The following is a 15,562-nucleotide window of genomic DNA, read 5'->3' as shown; positions in this document are numbered from 1 at the left end:
TTTAGATCAAAGGTATGTTCCTCTTACAATTGCATAAAACGGTTACTTTGGGTATGAGAATAGCTTAATTTCATGAAATGACAGAAACAACTCAATTTGTACAAGAACGAGCTTTTATTTTTTATTACAAAAAAGTAAAGCCCATGACTTTGCACTGGTTGTGGTTACAGTCTGTCCTGCCAAATATAATAATCCCATTTGGGGGGTTTGAAAAGATAACCCTATAGCATGAGCGTCAAGCTTAAAGCCTATGACACACTGCAAATGTGAGTGTTTTCGTACAATAGCCCCTCAGCTGAACAGTGCAGTCAGAGTGACAGCTGTACCCGTTGATGGGTCCCAGACAGCAGTTCGAGACCTTGAGAGGCTTTAATCACTGACTCATGGTCGGCAGCATTCCAGATTCCTTGCGCAGCTTCCATGAATAGAAGTACATTCAAATACCTTGCCAGAAATAACGCAAGCATCTGCATATAAAGTGCCAACAACCTTCCCCCAAGAACACTGCATACTCACTCTTGGCTAAACGAAACAAGGCTCATACTCAGAACTTCTGCAAAAAGTTTGGAGCTACATCCACCATGACTGAGCGCCGAATTCCATTCACACTGTTACGCACCCCCAGCTGGGACCCTTTTCGAGATTGGTATCGCCAGGGCAGCCGCCTGTTCGACCAATCGTTCGGGATGCCAGCTTTGCCAGAGGACTGGTGGTACCGCTGGCCCAGCACTACCTGGCCGGGATACCTGCGTTCCTCTCTTGGTGTACCTGATCCCTTGGTGGAACCCCGAAGCCCGCTGCCAGTAGCCGCTGGGGCTGCTCTTACCCCTCCACCTGCCGCCGCAGCCCCTATTGACCCTACGTCGTACAGTCGAGCCCTGAGCCGCCAGCTGAGTAGTGGCATCTCGGAGATCACACAAACAGCCGATCGCTGGAAGGTCAGCCTGGATGTCAGTCACTTTGCCCCAGAAGAGTTAGTGGTCAAAACTAAGGATGGAGTCGTGGAAATTACCGGTTAGTAAAGTATAAATCTGACTAGCTCATTTTATGTATGTACCTCTGCAATACATAAGATTACTGCAGTATTTGTTGTGAATACGTAACAACTATTTGCAGATGACAACTAATTTGAGATCTTATATAATAATGCTTAATGAGCTGTTTTAGTGAACTCAGTTCAAAGAATGCTAATGCATTTTGTAAACAGTAGCTCACTTTTTGGCCAAATATAAATATTAATTTTATTGTATTGTGAACGTTTTGGTTTCCTTTGCTGACATGTTCAGAGTTCATTTACTGGAGATCAAACACTGCAGCTGGAAGAGAGTTGAAAACACAAACACACACTTACACACAAACACTTGTTTCTCCCTATCCTCCACCCCAAACACACACACACACACACACACACACACACACACACACACACACACACACACACACACAGCCAGTGTAGCAGAAGGGTATAAGTAATTTCATCTCAAGTGGAAGTTTTGACAGGATAAGGATAGAAAACATTGGCCAACATTCTGGGTGGACACAGGTTGTTGGTATTTTTGTGAGGTACATGGCCAACTAGAGAAGTTCAAAGCTGTAAGAGGGACATTATAAGGGAATATATCCTGTTTTAGTTGCTTTTGCATGAAAACACTATGAAGCAATTATAACAATATTTTGGTCGTGTTCTTTTTTCATGCAATATGCTGTTTAGAACATAGAAAGTGCTTAACCAGTCATCTGGATGGATGAGTGATTGTACTGTGCACTGCCAACTATATTTTGCCAAAATGTTTCTTTGCAATCACAGTGATGTCAGTTAATTACTATGCATTCATTGAAATATATATCAGATTAATGTTTACACATAACCATTGTGTATTTAATATAGAAGCTGATGAGGATAAAATGAAAACAAATCCCTAGAAATTGTAAAGGCATTGGTTTTCCCCAGGAAAAAAGTGTGATGCTGCAGTAACAGGTACATTACATTTAAACAGAACCCCTTTACCAGCCCCTGCATTTGGCTCAAGACAGGTGGCTATTGTTTTATGAACAATGGTTTATCATTTTCCCACAGTGAAGCATACTTAAAAATATATATTTGGCATCTTTTGCTAGTTCATAAACTGAACAGCTGTTAAAATTTTATTCTTTTTTAACATTTCAAAGTACTTGATATCATATTATTTTCACATTTTGTTGGCAGATGTTTAAAAGGACTGGAATCTTTCCTTCACTCTGTCCTGGAAGTCATGATATTTAATTGTAAGTTTAAAGGAAAAATAAATGTTTTGACGTATCCGTTTGCAACACAGATCTGTGTAGACCTGTTGCATCCAACCAGTATTTGAGTTTTCAGTATCATGCTGGTAGCAATTGTTGTGGTTAAGTAACTGTTCCTAGCAAATGTATAAATGAAAGCTGGGTAGTAACTAAAATGGAGATTTCTACAGAAACTCCAGCATAGGATGCATTTACAAAAACACAAAATTTGAACTTAAGATTATCTTTTATTTTCTCAGATGTGTATATTAAAATGCTTTCCCATTCATAATGTGAGTTAAATTATCCAAAGAAATCACAAAAACACTGTATGTAAGGTAATTAATAATCAACATTTCTATCTTTTATATACATTTTAGCAAGTTATTTGAGTACAACACTCTTTCCTACACAATGACCTAAAACCAGAAGTTGGTTTTACTGCTCACCCGGTTTTTCAGTAATGTGGTTTGCCTTCATTGTCATCGTAGTAATATATTAGGTGATTTGTGTATATGCACGTGTGTATATGTCCGTGGTTTGTAAGCTGACTTAGTCACTTACTTGACAATTTTGTAGAAAAAGAAAGACTGATTCCTCATCCTTGTCTTGCTCGTGTCTTTTATACATCATAATATAGACAAGGACTTAAGCATTTGCTTTAGGGGCACTTGGGAGTGGTCACTGGTTTGCTGTGACATGTAGCACTGACAGGATAGTTCAGTATCTGGATCGTTGTTATTTGAAGTATGAACTGAGAAAGTTTGCAGTTTGTCAGATCCACCAAGTGGAATGAATCAGTGCATTAAGCAGTCAAATGAACACAAAATGCACAAATATGCAATTTAATGAGATAGAGTAATGGTGAAATATTCTGTATTCTAGGTCCATGGCAGCTCACTCTACTTACCTAGCAACATTTTTAAGAAATGAAACAGGATAATTAAGTGTTGACAAATGGGACACAATTTACAAAGAATATACAAGAAAAAAATCCTTAATGGCTGTATGTAAAGGATAGCTGGCAACTGAGTCTCAATTCCCACTGCCGGAGCAATGAGATGTGGTTGCCAATAATAGAAAGAGGAGAATTGGAGATCCCCATCCCAGTATCTGGGTACTTACTATACTGAGTAGGACAGGGGAACAAATGGCTCAGACTGGACGCTAGGATGGCTACATTTTCAGGCTGATGGGGAACAAAAAAAAAAGGGAAAGAAAAAGACATTGCTTTTCATGTGATTTGCTTTCCTGTAAATGTTTTCCTTAGATTTCCCCCCAAGTGTTATTCCTTAGCAGTTCATTGTTAGATAGTGATGTATTTGGTGTCTGAGAGGTCTGTATGGATTTTCTTGTCCATCATCAAAGACCATAACATTGTCCACATGCATACTTGATGACAGGCTGATGTATCTAGTTTACCACTAAGATTTGGAGTTAGATAAAATGAAAATTTTTCATACATGTTTTGCTGTGATGTAGAATGTTCATAGTTTTACTTTTTTCATCTCCTAGATTGTCTTCCTCACTGGTGTATATGTCTCTATATAAGTTTTAATATTGTCCAGCTTCTCATTTCTGTTGGAAGTTCATTATGCTGTATGAACCAACTGACATGCGTGTTCTACCACTTAATGGCCTATAGTATGATTTAGTTTTACATTTTCAAGTACTTTATTGTTAATTTAGTCATAGTTTCTTTAAAATAGTAAGCATAATAAATTAAGAACAATCTATGAATACACTTCATGCCAGTGTCTACTACTCAAGATGTATCTGACTGTTGATAGGATTGTATTCTTTTGGCTGTTATATGCCTGATATAAACAGTCATCTATAGGATTGTATTCTTTTGGCTGTTATATACCTGATACAATCAGCCATTTATTCATCTTGTGATGACCCACTACTCGACCAGTAATCAAGGAGCTTCAATCCTCACCACTGGCACCTGTGGGGGGATGTTCACTGGGAGGATAACAGGTGCACACACAATATTTCCAGATGTAGCTCTCTGCATCAAGAGCAGTTTCCCTTAACAGCACACAGTGACTACAGTAAGTCCAGGGATGGTTCCTCTCTCTTTCTCCAGATCCCCAGTAAGACTCCCCACTGGCACAGCTATAAAGTTAAGTCCTTAGCCATGGGTCCAAGCCAAGTCCTCCAACACTCTGTCTAACCAGTGCTTCATGTCCCTGCCCAAGTAGCTGACACACACACACTTTGAGATTTGATTTGCACACAGACACACACACACACACACACACACACCTGGGAAAGGCTGGCACAGGTTTACTAGCTATGCCCCCTTTTGCCCAGACTATAGGGTAGTTACCACTGCCAAACAAAAAAACAGGTATCCAAAACTCGCTCCCAAAAGAAAAAGCAGCTAAGGTGTCTTCACTAAAAACCAACAGTTATTTAATGCAGATGTACTTCTTAGATTACAGACTCCACAAAATTCAAAACATACAAAACATAAGCACTTTCGTTCCGACAATTTGTTACATGGAACTTCATCAAATAAAATGATCCTACATAAAAAATGTATTTAAATCCCATGCATTCAATCAGATCTTAAAAAAAACAATGATGACACTCCCTCTCCAACACTACTAATGGCACATTTAAATAATACACACCACTCAACAAGATAAAACCCAGGAACATATTTCATTAGATTAATATGTTCAGTTCTTAGAATAATATCACTAGCTAAAACAGTTGAATTAATGATTTAAAGCCTTAAGTTTAAGTAAACATTTGATAGATTCATCTCTGTTCAACCCTGGCCAGAATCGGGCATTGAGATAATCAAGGGCATGAATTTAATTTTTTTGTCTTGGAAACATTGAGAATGTCAGAGTGAGGAGGGTCTTGGCCTTTACTTTTAGAAAAAGCTGAGCTTTCATGGCAACTCCGTCTCAACTTTCTGTAAACTTGTTATTATTCTCGTTAAGAATCTGCATCCAAAATCCCACCTTCTCCTTATTTCTTGAACAAACCCCCACCTTCATCATCAAACCCTTCTTCCACTTTGATTTATAACTTTCTGCTTTTGTTATATATATATAAGCCTTAACTTTACAGGTAAATATCCCTTCAAATCAAGTAATCCTAAACCACCTTGTGCTACTGGGAGGACCAACTTATACCATTTAACGTTTGCTCGATTTCCTTTCCAGATAAATTCCTTCAACTCTTTATTAATTATTATCCACAACTTCTCCGCTGTTTTTTTTAATATGCCTGATCTGAATGTAAAACTAAAATATTTTCACTGCTTGTATCTCACTACCCATATCCATAAATAAGAGCTTCCAGTTTCTCTCTTTTTTGTATTATCTTTTGTTTATTCTCTTCCCACATATCCTTAGCTGTCACAACAGAATCCTTTTTAATCCATACACATAGATGCTTCACCTCATCATGTCCCCATAAATATGAGTATTGCTGAAACAATTCGTCAGTGGAAATTGAAGACCATTTTTGATCTAAATACTAGTTTCAAGTCACTCCAAGAGGGGAATTGAGAAGGATATGTCTTTTTCAAACACAAAACACCAGCCAGGTGTGACAAGTTACTGTACGTAATACTACAAGACAATATTAACAGAGTCAGGAGGGTTACACTTAAAGTCACTTGTGACTCAAAGTCCTAGACATCAGTAGCATGCCATTGTTTGGTAACTTCCATAATTCTGTATGGGTAAGCAGTGCACCATTAACAATTATTAGTACAGTAAATACTGTCACGATTAAGTGTAAGCATCACAGTGCAGGCCTCTGCCCTAAGACATCTCCCTAGATGTGTTGTGTGACCACAAATACAGTTCCATTTCAGGGTATAGCCATCTATCCATAGTATACGTAGGCCATCAAACTACAATTTTCTTCATTGTCTTTTTATACAGCTGCTGCTTATAGAAAGGAATACACTGCACAATGCAGTCATATGAAGGAAAGGGATTGACTTTTGTATTGTGTTTGCCTTCTATGTCTTATTATCTGTTTTGTATGCTTTGGAGCTTTCCTGCCTGGACTTTCTCTAAAAATGGGCACCCTGTCCTAGACAGATTTTCCAAGTTAACAAAAGCAAATAAAATAAAATTAATTAATTAATTAATTAATTAATTAAAATATTTGTGGCAATTTCACTTTTTGCATTGTTACCTTTTGTTTGCCAATATCCAGCCTGGTAGCACAGACTTTAAGATGCAGGATTACCAACTAACAGGCCTAAGTTTGAAAGTTGGTTGAGGAACAACAGGGCAGCAGCAATATCTGTGTGGAAGAAAGACCAGGCAATCTACTTCTGTAATATGCCATGGAAAACCTATGAGGTCTTTCCATAGAGTTGCCTTGATTCATTTTCGACTTAGGGATAATTACGTGCTTTTTTGTTTGCAACTTAGATCTCATTTCAGCAAGAAGGCCTGCCTCCCTTTCAGATGGTCAACAGGGGTAATTTCTTATTAAAATGTGGTATAATGCAAGACACCCCAAGCCTTCAACAAATGTTACAGATTTAATTTAACTTAGTTAATAAAATGAAGACTGTTATGGCTTACCTTTTTCTCTTGTTTTATATGGTATTGTTTAAACTGCAAAAAACACATTTTTGCATATTTGGGGTAACGTTTGAAAAGCTTTTTTTTCCTACTAAAGTCCTAAAATACTTGCAAGTTTTCCTGCCTCTTCACCAGACACCTACTCAAATCAGGACACACTATGAAACTCAAGAAATGTGATACTAAGCTGGCTTGAACTCTTGCCTAAAGGATGGCTTACACAGTCTTACAACAAGCCATTGAATAACAATGAAAAAAAATGCAGACTGTGGAACACTAGTGTTAGCGGTGGAATTATTTCTGTACCTTTGTTCACTATGGTGTTGCTCTTAAAATCATTTTCCTGAGAGTTTAGTTCATACTTGTCTCAGCATCAGTACAGAATGGATACATACAAATCTTCATGTGCAGTATTGCAACATATCAAAGATTCTGACAATGGCAGCAGCTCTGACTTATCAAGAAGAAAATACTTGTACAGATTGGGACTCTCCCTATGCACTAGTTTGCTGCTCCAGTACATATAAGGCAGGCTTCCAGATAACTTAAAAATAACATCCTGTGCCACAATGGAAGAATCTGTTGGGCATTCTGTTTCCCTGCTTTGATATCTGCTAATTACAGCTCGCTGCCGCACATCAGGGCTAATCTATACTAACATGCAAAACTGTTAACTACATACACAGTTAGTCCAACTTTTAAAACGACAGTTAAGATTTTATCAGTAAAGGAAAAAAATACAGGCTGAAATTAAGTTTAAACAATAGTTTTGTATTTTTATGGAGGCTCAGTAAAGTATTAAGAATTTGTCATGATTTCATTCATCCACCCGTTGCAGCTTATGTCAAGTGACATTCATTTAGTTTTTAGATTACAGAGCTGTTCTGCACACCCAAGTGAGGCTCATTATGTTTGTGGGAATTAATACGGTACCTTACATGGAAAGAGTCAAGTATGTTTCTGATTTGTAGCCGAGAGAGAGAGAGAGAGAGCTGTACAGCAAAGCCTCTTGGCTGAGTTTTAAGAGTGCACTGCTCTGATGTGTTGAATAAAATGTCCATAGATGGAAGGACTTTGCAAATTCTTAAGGGGTGAAATGTGACCTCATACCTCATGGAGTAAGTAATCTAACTGTACAGCTGCTGCAAAAATAAGGTCATGATGAAGTTGTGTTTGTGTATTTCACACTAACTCAGCCATTAAGTATCTAAATGTAGGCTGCCTTAGAGACATATTTTTTAACTTAAGTTTTTGCAATATTTACGAAGTTATGCATTATTAAAGCTGCAGGAACATTGTTTATAATTAATAAATACTTTCTAGCATTCTACAATAAATATGTCCTGCAAGTAGTGGCCGTATTTTCCCTAGTTACTGACATATGCCTATTTCTAAGTAAACCTATATATTAATTTAAGCTTCAATGAAATTGTGCATCAATAATAAACTTTCACATATGCTTTACTAACAACCTTAATGTAGTTGTCCATGTTTTCATGAACAGATTTCTTTCTATGCACACGTCTGTCATTATTTGGATGCACACTCCCCATTTGAGAGCATGGACATGTCTCTCTGCATACCACTGACATTGTATAGGTGAGTTCTCCTTCATTTAGAAAATTAAATTTAAGTAAGAAGGACCCATGTAATCCTAAAAGTCAACACTATACATATACTGTAGTCACCACTCTCCTATCCCTTCCTCTCAGAACACAGTACTGGTCCTGGTTCAGTACTATAGCCTTAGAGTTTGGGTGGCTTGCCCTTGCTATGCTAGTTGTATTCTATTATGCTGCTTTTATTTGATGCACTTGTTCCAGATGAGTGGTTTCCATCACACTGAGCTGGACTTAAGATCCAGAAGATGACTTCTGAATTCCCACTGCTTATCTTTCACCTTACCCATAATACCTCAGAAGCATATTTTGCATTCTGGCATCTGTGAAACTATGCCGTGGGTAATAGTTTTAACAGTATCAGAAAATTAGAAATGCACTACTTGTCTCTTTATTTATGCTTTCTACAATCTCATCCATAGTACAGACAATCTGCCTCACTGGTAGAACTCTATGGTCATATGGCAGGACCCCAACAGAGTCTTTCCATTAGCTCACTGAAAGGTAGCTGATGTCATTTTCAGTCGATAAAGTTCTAGTCTTTGTCACTTGTTGTACACAGGTCAAGGGATGGTGTTTCCTTGTTTAGTCAGGCTTTAGTCCACTGCCCAACAAGGTCCAAGAAAGATCACTTAATAAGTTTCATAAACTAAACAGCACACAGACAACTCACCATTGGGTGGCTTTTATATACATGTGAGAATTTTCAAATGCTCTGTCATCTTACTCACTTCTTCGGCATCAAGATCATTTGTTGCTGATGTTATTATGTTCTTCTAGCTGCAAGCTTTCCTTTGCCATCAACTAAGCTTAACAAACAATGTTATAATGGTCTTTTATCATGGACTGTGGGCCATCAGTGAGTAGACATTTTTTCCTCATGACAGCCATGTTTTCTCACAGTTGTGTAATATATAATCATTGCAAAGCAACCAAAAAACAAAGTGTTAGCAAAAATTTAGTTTTCTCAAAATTAGTAGAAAATAGTGATCCAGAGTCTGAGACCTCACCGAAACTAAAGGCGGTACATACTAATAGATGCCAAGTCACGGAAAGGGTCATTACAACAACTTCTTTTTAACCATAATGTGACTCTGAAGAGCTGCAAGATAAAGTCTGTCTTCTAGAAGCTGTGGGACCCATCAAAAGAGAAGGTTGATGCTGTGTTTAGATGCTGTGTTTAAACCTTCACTATTCTTTAAGTAATCAGTAACCTAAAATATAGTCCATCTTCCATAAAGCCAATAATAAGTTAGAATATGTATTAGCAATAAGGTACCTATTAACACCCCCTTCTTTTGCAAGTATAATTATTCATTAAAACTTAATAAGTTATTCTGTAAAACTAGTATTAGTAATTCACATACTGTATTTATAAAAATTGTAGACGTTGTCTGTCAACATAAAAAAAAAGTTTACCACTTTCAGTCCATATTCATTTAGCATCACGCTGAAGAGAGAATCAGTATCTAAAGTCTGCAATAAAAGTGCCTTTTTCTTATTCACTGAATGTTTATACTTGCAAAAGAAGGGATTGGTGATGGGTATACCTGTTGCTTATACAAATGCCAACTTGGAACTGGCTTTATGGGAGATGGACTATATTTTAGAACATACCAACCCATTTTAATGAATGTTTTGCTTTATAGAAGATTTGTGGACATTATTTTTTTTTACTATGTCATGGTAGATGGTACAAAACAGGATTTAAATAAGTTCATATTGTATCTAGAAAGAACTGTTTGCTTCCTAAAATTTAAGAAAACCATCTTGGCAGTTAGTATTAACTTTTTGGACATTAATAAGATATGTCAACATAAAGAATCACATACTACCATTTATTCCAATGAGTTACAGAGAAATGCAGAACAAGTATGCACACCCCACACATGTTTAGTAATATTGTTTTTGTATATTTTACAGATATTACAGGGGGCTTGGGTAAACATAGATAAACAAATATGTAGAAGCAGATGATGGGTCTGATAAGATATTTTTCTCACAGAGGCTATTCTGATAAATTAATAAAAGAACAAATAGAGGTGTTTATTACATTAAGAAATGAAGGGTTTCTGAACATCTGGTACAAAGTACTGGTAATGTAAGACTAGCAAGCGTAAATGAGTCCTTATGCATTTTATTAACTTATAATGATACAAAATCACTTCAAAGAATACTTAAGAAGCATTGGCACATCCTTAAAGAAATAGAAAAAAAAATAAGAAATGTGGAAAAACATAAATATAGTTGCAAGTATAGAAAACTTCTGGAAGACCCTCATGTTGATCAAGAACGAATGCAGGAATGGTTAAGGAGAGGTGAATTTACATCAAGAAATGAAAGGTTAATATTGGCAGCCCAAGATAGTGGGCTACGTACACGCTGGTTTACTAAGTCCATTGAACATGTGGGAGAAACAGACATATGTAGGTTTTGTGGAACCGAATTGGAAACAGTCACACACCTTATTGCTGGTTGTGACTCTCTAATGGCAGAGGGACTGTATACTGAAAGGTATAATAATGTGGCAAGATTGTTACACTGGAGATTGTGCAAACATTATGGTATCGAAGTAGCTGAAAAACACTGGAAACATGAGCCACAGAGAATCATAGAAAATGATGAAGTTTACACCACATGGGATCACCCAATACCAACAGTCCAAAAGATAAATGCTAGAAAACCAGATATAGTGGTCCAAGAAAAGAAGACAAAAGTAACATTGATCATTGAAATCGCCACACCTAGTGACTACAGTGTCTTGCGTACAGAGAGACACAAGGTCATAAAAAACCTCGATCTGCAGGCATAAATGAGAGCCATGTGGAAGAAAGATACCCAGACAGTTCCAATAATAGTAGGAGCAACTGGTCTTATAAAAAAAGAATTTAAAATCGTATTTAAATATGTTACCAATTCATGTAACACCATACGAACTGCAGAAGGAGTCATTACTGGGCACATTGTGGGTGCTGCAAAGAGCACTTTTGGCTAACATCAAAGAGTGAAACAATACTAATTTCATGAATTTTAATCGTACTTTGACTTAGGAATGGGGTCCATTCCCGTCATGGTATTAGAAACCCAAAAGACTTGGAGAAATTAAAAAAGAACAGATTTTGTAAATAATAACATGGAAAAAAACATTCTTCGATACAGATATGCACGTAACTTAAAGTAGTTATTATGATTCAAAGAACAACATGGAGGTGTTCATATTTTACTTACACACACGCATACATACACACACACACACACACACACACACACACACACACACACACACACACACACACACACACACACACACACACACATACACACACACAAAAGGGGGCACATTTTCATCATAGATGCACTTTTTTCAAGTTTATTTCAAGGGATAATTTATTTACACATGCAGTTATACAAAATAAATTTCATTTTGCTACCTATGCCACCCGTGACACTAAAGTCATAGTATATTTATCCAAATGCAGACAATGTTGGACATTTTATATCTGCAAGCCTACCATAAAGCTAGAGGAAAGAAGCTGTGATCATACGCCTGAAACAAAAAGTGTTGAAATTAAAAAAATACATGAAAAAAAATACATCTGGAGCTCATTGTTTTGAATTTTAGTTACATAGCAATTGTATGAGTGTAAGAGAGGTGGGGACATAGCTGTTCAGTCAGAGAATGCAGAGTATATCAATCCATCCATTCATCCACAGCCCCCTTTTCCCATTTTTGCACATGGGGTCAGGGTGTCTCTTCACAGTGACAATCACCTAGAGCCAAGGTTTACACTGCCAGGTGGCTACATGGATTAATAAACTACAAGCAGATTTAAGCCCGAGCTTGAATGGCCTTAGTAGTATTCAACCTATTTTGAAGTTGAAGTAGATGAAATTAAGCTGACCAATAAGTAACTGTGTTTGAGGCTATGTGGTTTTGATGGTTATATAAACCAGATGATGGCTGTTTACTGTTTTTTTAACCTAAAGACACATTGTTGCAAAAGGATGTTAATAAAAGCTTTTCCTGTGGTGATTTGAGACAGTCTTGCTTGGAGTTTTGTTGGAGCTTTTTCTGGCTAGGTACATCTTTACCTGCTGAAGATTTCCTTTTGTTTGTTTGGGTGCTAAAGTACTTTGGCTTTCCAGAAGAGTTTGCAGGTTTCCTAAGAACAATGGTAAAGTTAAAACAAACACAGGATTGTTGCAGCCATTATGTAAGTGATACCCAGTGTTCCTCATTGTTATACTGTATTTGGAGCAACTAGCGGTTACTGTATGGTAGTTAGATATAAAAGCTTATTTGGTTGGGACAGAGGAAGTAACAGTTTCCCTTTTCATGGATGATATATTAATGTTTCTGACACACATGGAAGAGGATCTGAAAGTCCTCTTTGAAGTCCTTCACCACTTTGGATGATTTTCATTCTATAAAATTAATCAGTCAAAAGTTTAGACAATTGTCATGCATATAGTTGCTATCTGAGGGAGTAAAAGAAGTTTATTCTCTTTTGTAGGAGGCAGTTTTCTTTAAATGTATGAGTGTTTGGTTGGGGGAGCTACTGCAGAAATCAGTTGCTGAGAGAAAAGAGGAAATAATTAATAGACTGGGAAAAGAGTTTAGGAAATGTAAGCCGCTTTTGTTGGATTTAGCACACAAGGCCATCCCCTGGATTTTTGTACCACTTATATTTTATGCATTTCTAGCTTTTCATGTAGATTCCCCAGCTTTTTTTCATAAAAACTATAGGAAGTTTGATATTTTACTTCATCTAAGTTGCAGAAAGGCTACAAAGTGATACTGCATTAATCAATGGGGGACCCAGGAGTTCTAATCTTACTGAGTATAATGTAGATCAGCCCAAGTGAAGATCGTATAACGTCATATTATCGAGTTATTTGAGACAAGGTGGACGATATTTAGACCTTTTTTGGGCAATAATATAAGAGAAATACAGAGAAGCACTTTCTAGAAATCATTTGAGGGAAAACAAACTGACATCACCTGTAAAACAAATAATAAAATTGGTTAAGAAGTGGATTAGAAATAAATTCCTTAAGAAGTGGGAGCTCATGGGGTTACCTAGAGGATAAATAGAATAAGAAGAGAAACGGTACTAGACAGATAGGGGAGCCAAGGAACGAGAGTAATTTGTTGGGAGCAGTTAAAGCAGATGGAGAGTTCTTACTTGGGACCAGGTAATAATCTGAACTGTGCAGAATTTGTTAAGCTTGAATATTTGTGTCTCATTTGTTTGTTACAACAAAATAAACTAATCCACAACTGAGAAAATTGTAGGGCAGATAGAACTCTAATGGGTTTAAAGGTAGATACGGTGTGGCAAAGGAGGGAAATGTGAGGAAGGGAAGCAGATGTGTTTTATGAGAGGGTTTGGGAATATTTGTGTCAGTTATTTTGGGGTACATGAAATCTAGCAAATTACACATATTTGCATGGAAATATTTGTAAAACATTTTCAGTAAGCCAGCAAGGATGTGATGCCTGTTCTTGGAACTGATAAATTACATTGGATGTGCAGAGCAGGTCAGAGTAGCATGTATTTTTGTCATGTGAAATTTTGACATCATTTAAACTTGAAATTCAGGAAATGTTAATTAAATAGGTTGACAGAAAAGGGGTTCATGTGCTGCTAGTGAAAGTGCTATATAAGGATATAAGATATTTTAGTCAGACAGTTTGAAATGTAAACAAAAAATGTTTGTTAAATCAGCTGATACCAATGGAGGAAGAAGGTGATCCCAGAAACTTCAAGAAAAATTATGAACCTCATTTTAACGAAGCAAAGGAAATAACTGCAGAGTTGACCAAAAGACAGGCCAAGGTCAAAATATATAAATAAAGACAGAAAATATAAATATTATAAGTGGTCCAACTGGATTAGTTATACAGCCATAATGTTTCAGATTAGAGTTGGTTGAAAGTAAAAAGATAGTATAAATTTTGTTTTCATCCCATGATGGGGAATATACAAGAATATACTTAATAACCCCAACTGAAATAATAGGACTGAGCTACCTTCTCTGTTGATCATTTAGGGTTGAACTTGATTGGTGAGTAGTGTTTCAAATTTTGATGTCAGAATTATGTAAATAAGCAAAGAGAGTGTGATGCTACATCCTTTTATTTAAGTTTAACATTATGTTTTGTCTTTAAAAAACATGGACAATGATAGCATTTCAGTTGTGAATTCATATTTTCTTTTTTGCTAATATTGGTCTAGGGTTTCAATCATCTTCTTCTTCTTTTTCTTTTGGCTGCACCTGATAGGGGTCCCCACAGCAGATCATCTGTTTCCATTTCTTCCTGCCCTCTGCATCTTGCTCTGCCATACCAGCCACCTGCATGTCCTCTCTCACCACATCCATATACCTCCTCTTAGGCTTTCCTGTTATCTGGCAGCTCTATCAATAGCATCCTTCTTCCGATATACCTAGCATCCTTCCTCAGCATGTGTCCAAACCAATGTAGTCTTGCCTCTCTGGCTTTGTCTCCAAACCATCCAACCTGAGCTGACCCTCTAATATACTCATTTCTAATCCTGTCCATCCTCGTCACATCCAATGCAAATCTTAACATCTTTAACTCTGCCACCTCCAGCTCTGACTCCTGTCTTTTCATCAGTGCCACTGCCTCCAACCCATTTAACATAGCTGGTCTCACTACCATCGTGTAGACCTCCCCTTTCACTCTTACTGGTATCTGTCAATCACAAATTAGTCCTGACACTCTTCTCTGCCCATTCCACCATGCCTGCACTCTCTTCTTCACCTCTCTTCCACACTCACCATTACTCTGAGCTGTTGATCCCAAGTATTTAAACTCATCCATCTTCACCAACTCTGCTCCCTGCATTCTCACAACTCCTCTGTCCTTCCTCTCATTCACACACACATATTCTGTCTTAGCCCTGCTGACCTTCATTCCTCTCCTCTCTAGAGCATATCTCCACCTCTCCAGGGCTTCTTCAACCTGTTCTCTACTCTCACTGCAAATCACAATGTCATCCGGAAACATCATAGTCCACAGGGACTCCTGTCTGATCTCATCTGTTAACCTGTCCATCACCATTGCAAATAAGAAAAGGCTCAGAG

General features: G+C 37.3%; 1 protein-coding gene across 1 annotated transcript in view; it reads left to right on the top strand.

The window, feature by feature from the left end:
• Nucleotides 1-330: 330 nt before the first annotated feature.
• HSPB1 (heat shock protein family B (small) member 1) overlaps nucleotides 331-15,562 on the top strand; it is a 54,549-nt gene continuing 39,317 nt past the window's right edge. The window contains exon 1 of the mRNA XM_044080655.1: nucleotides 331-1,014. Within this exon, the coding sequence (XP_043936590.1) occupies nucleotides 582-1,014 (433 nt within the window). The 5' untranslated portion in view covers nucleotides 331-581. The remainder of the gene's footprint in view (nucleotides 1,015-15,562) is intronic.

This window comes from Protopterus annectens, chromosome 8.part0, assembly GCF_019279795.1.
Source record: "Protopterus annectens isolate FY-2018-M chromosome 8.part0, PAN1.0, whole genome shotgun sequence".
Lineage (NCBI taxonomy): Eukaryota > Metazoa > Chordata > Ceratodontiformes > Protopteridae > Protopterus > Protopterus annectens.
The sequence above is the reverse complement of the archived record's forward strand: the minus strand, read 5'-3'. Positions and strand labels throughout refer to the sequence as shown.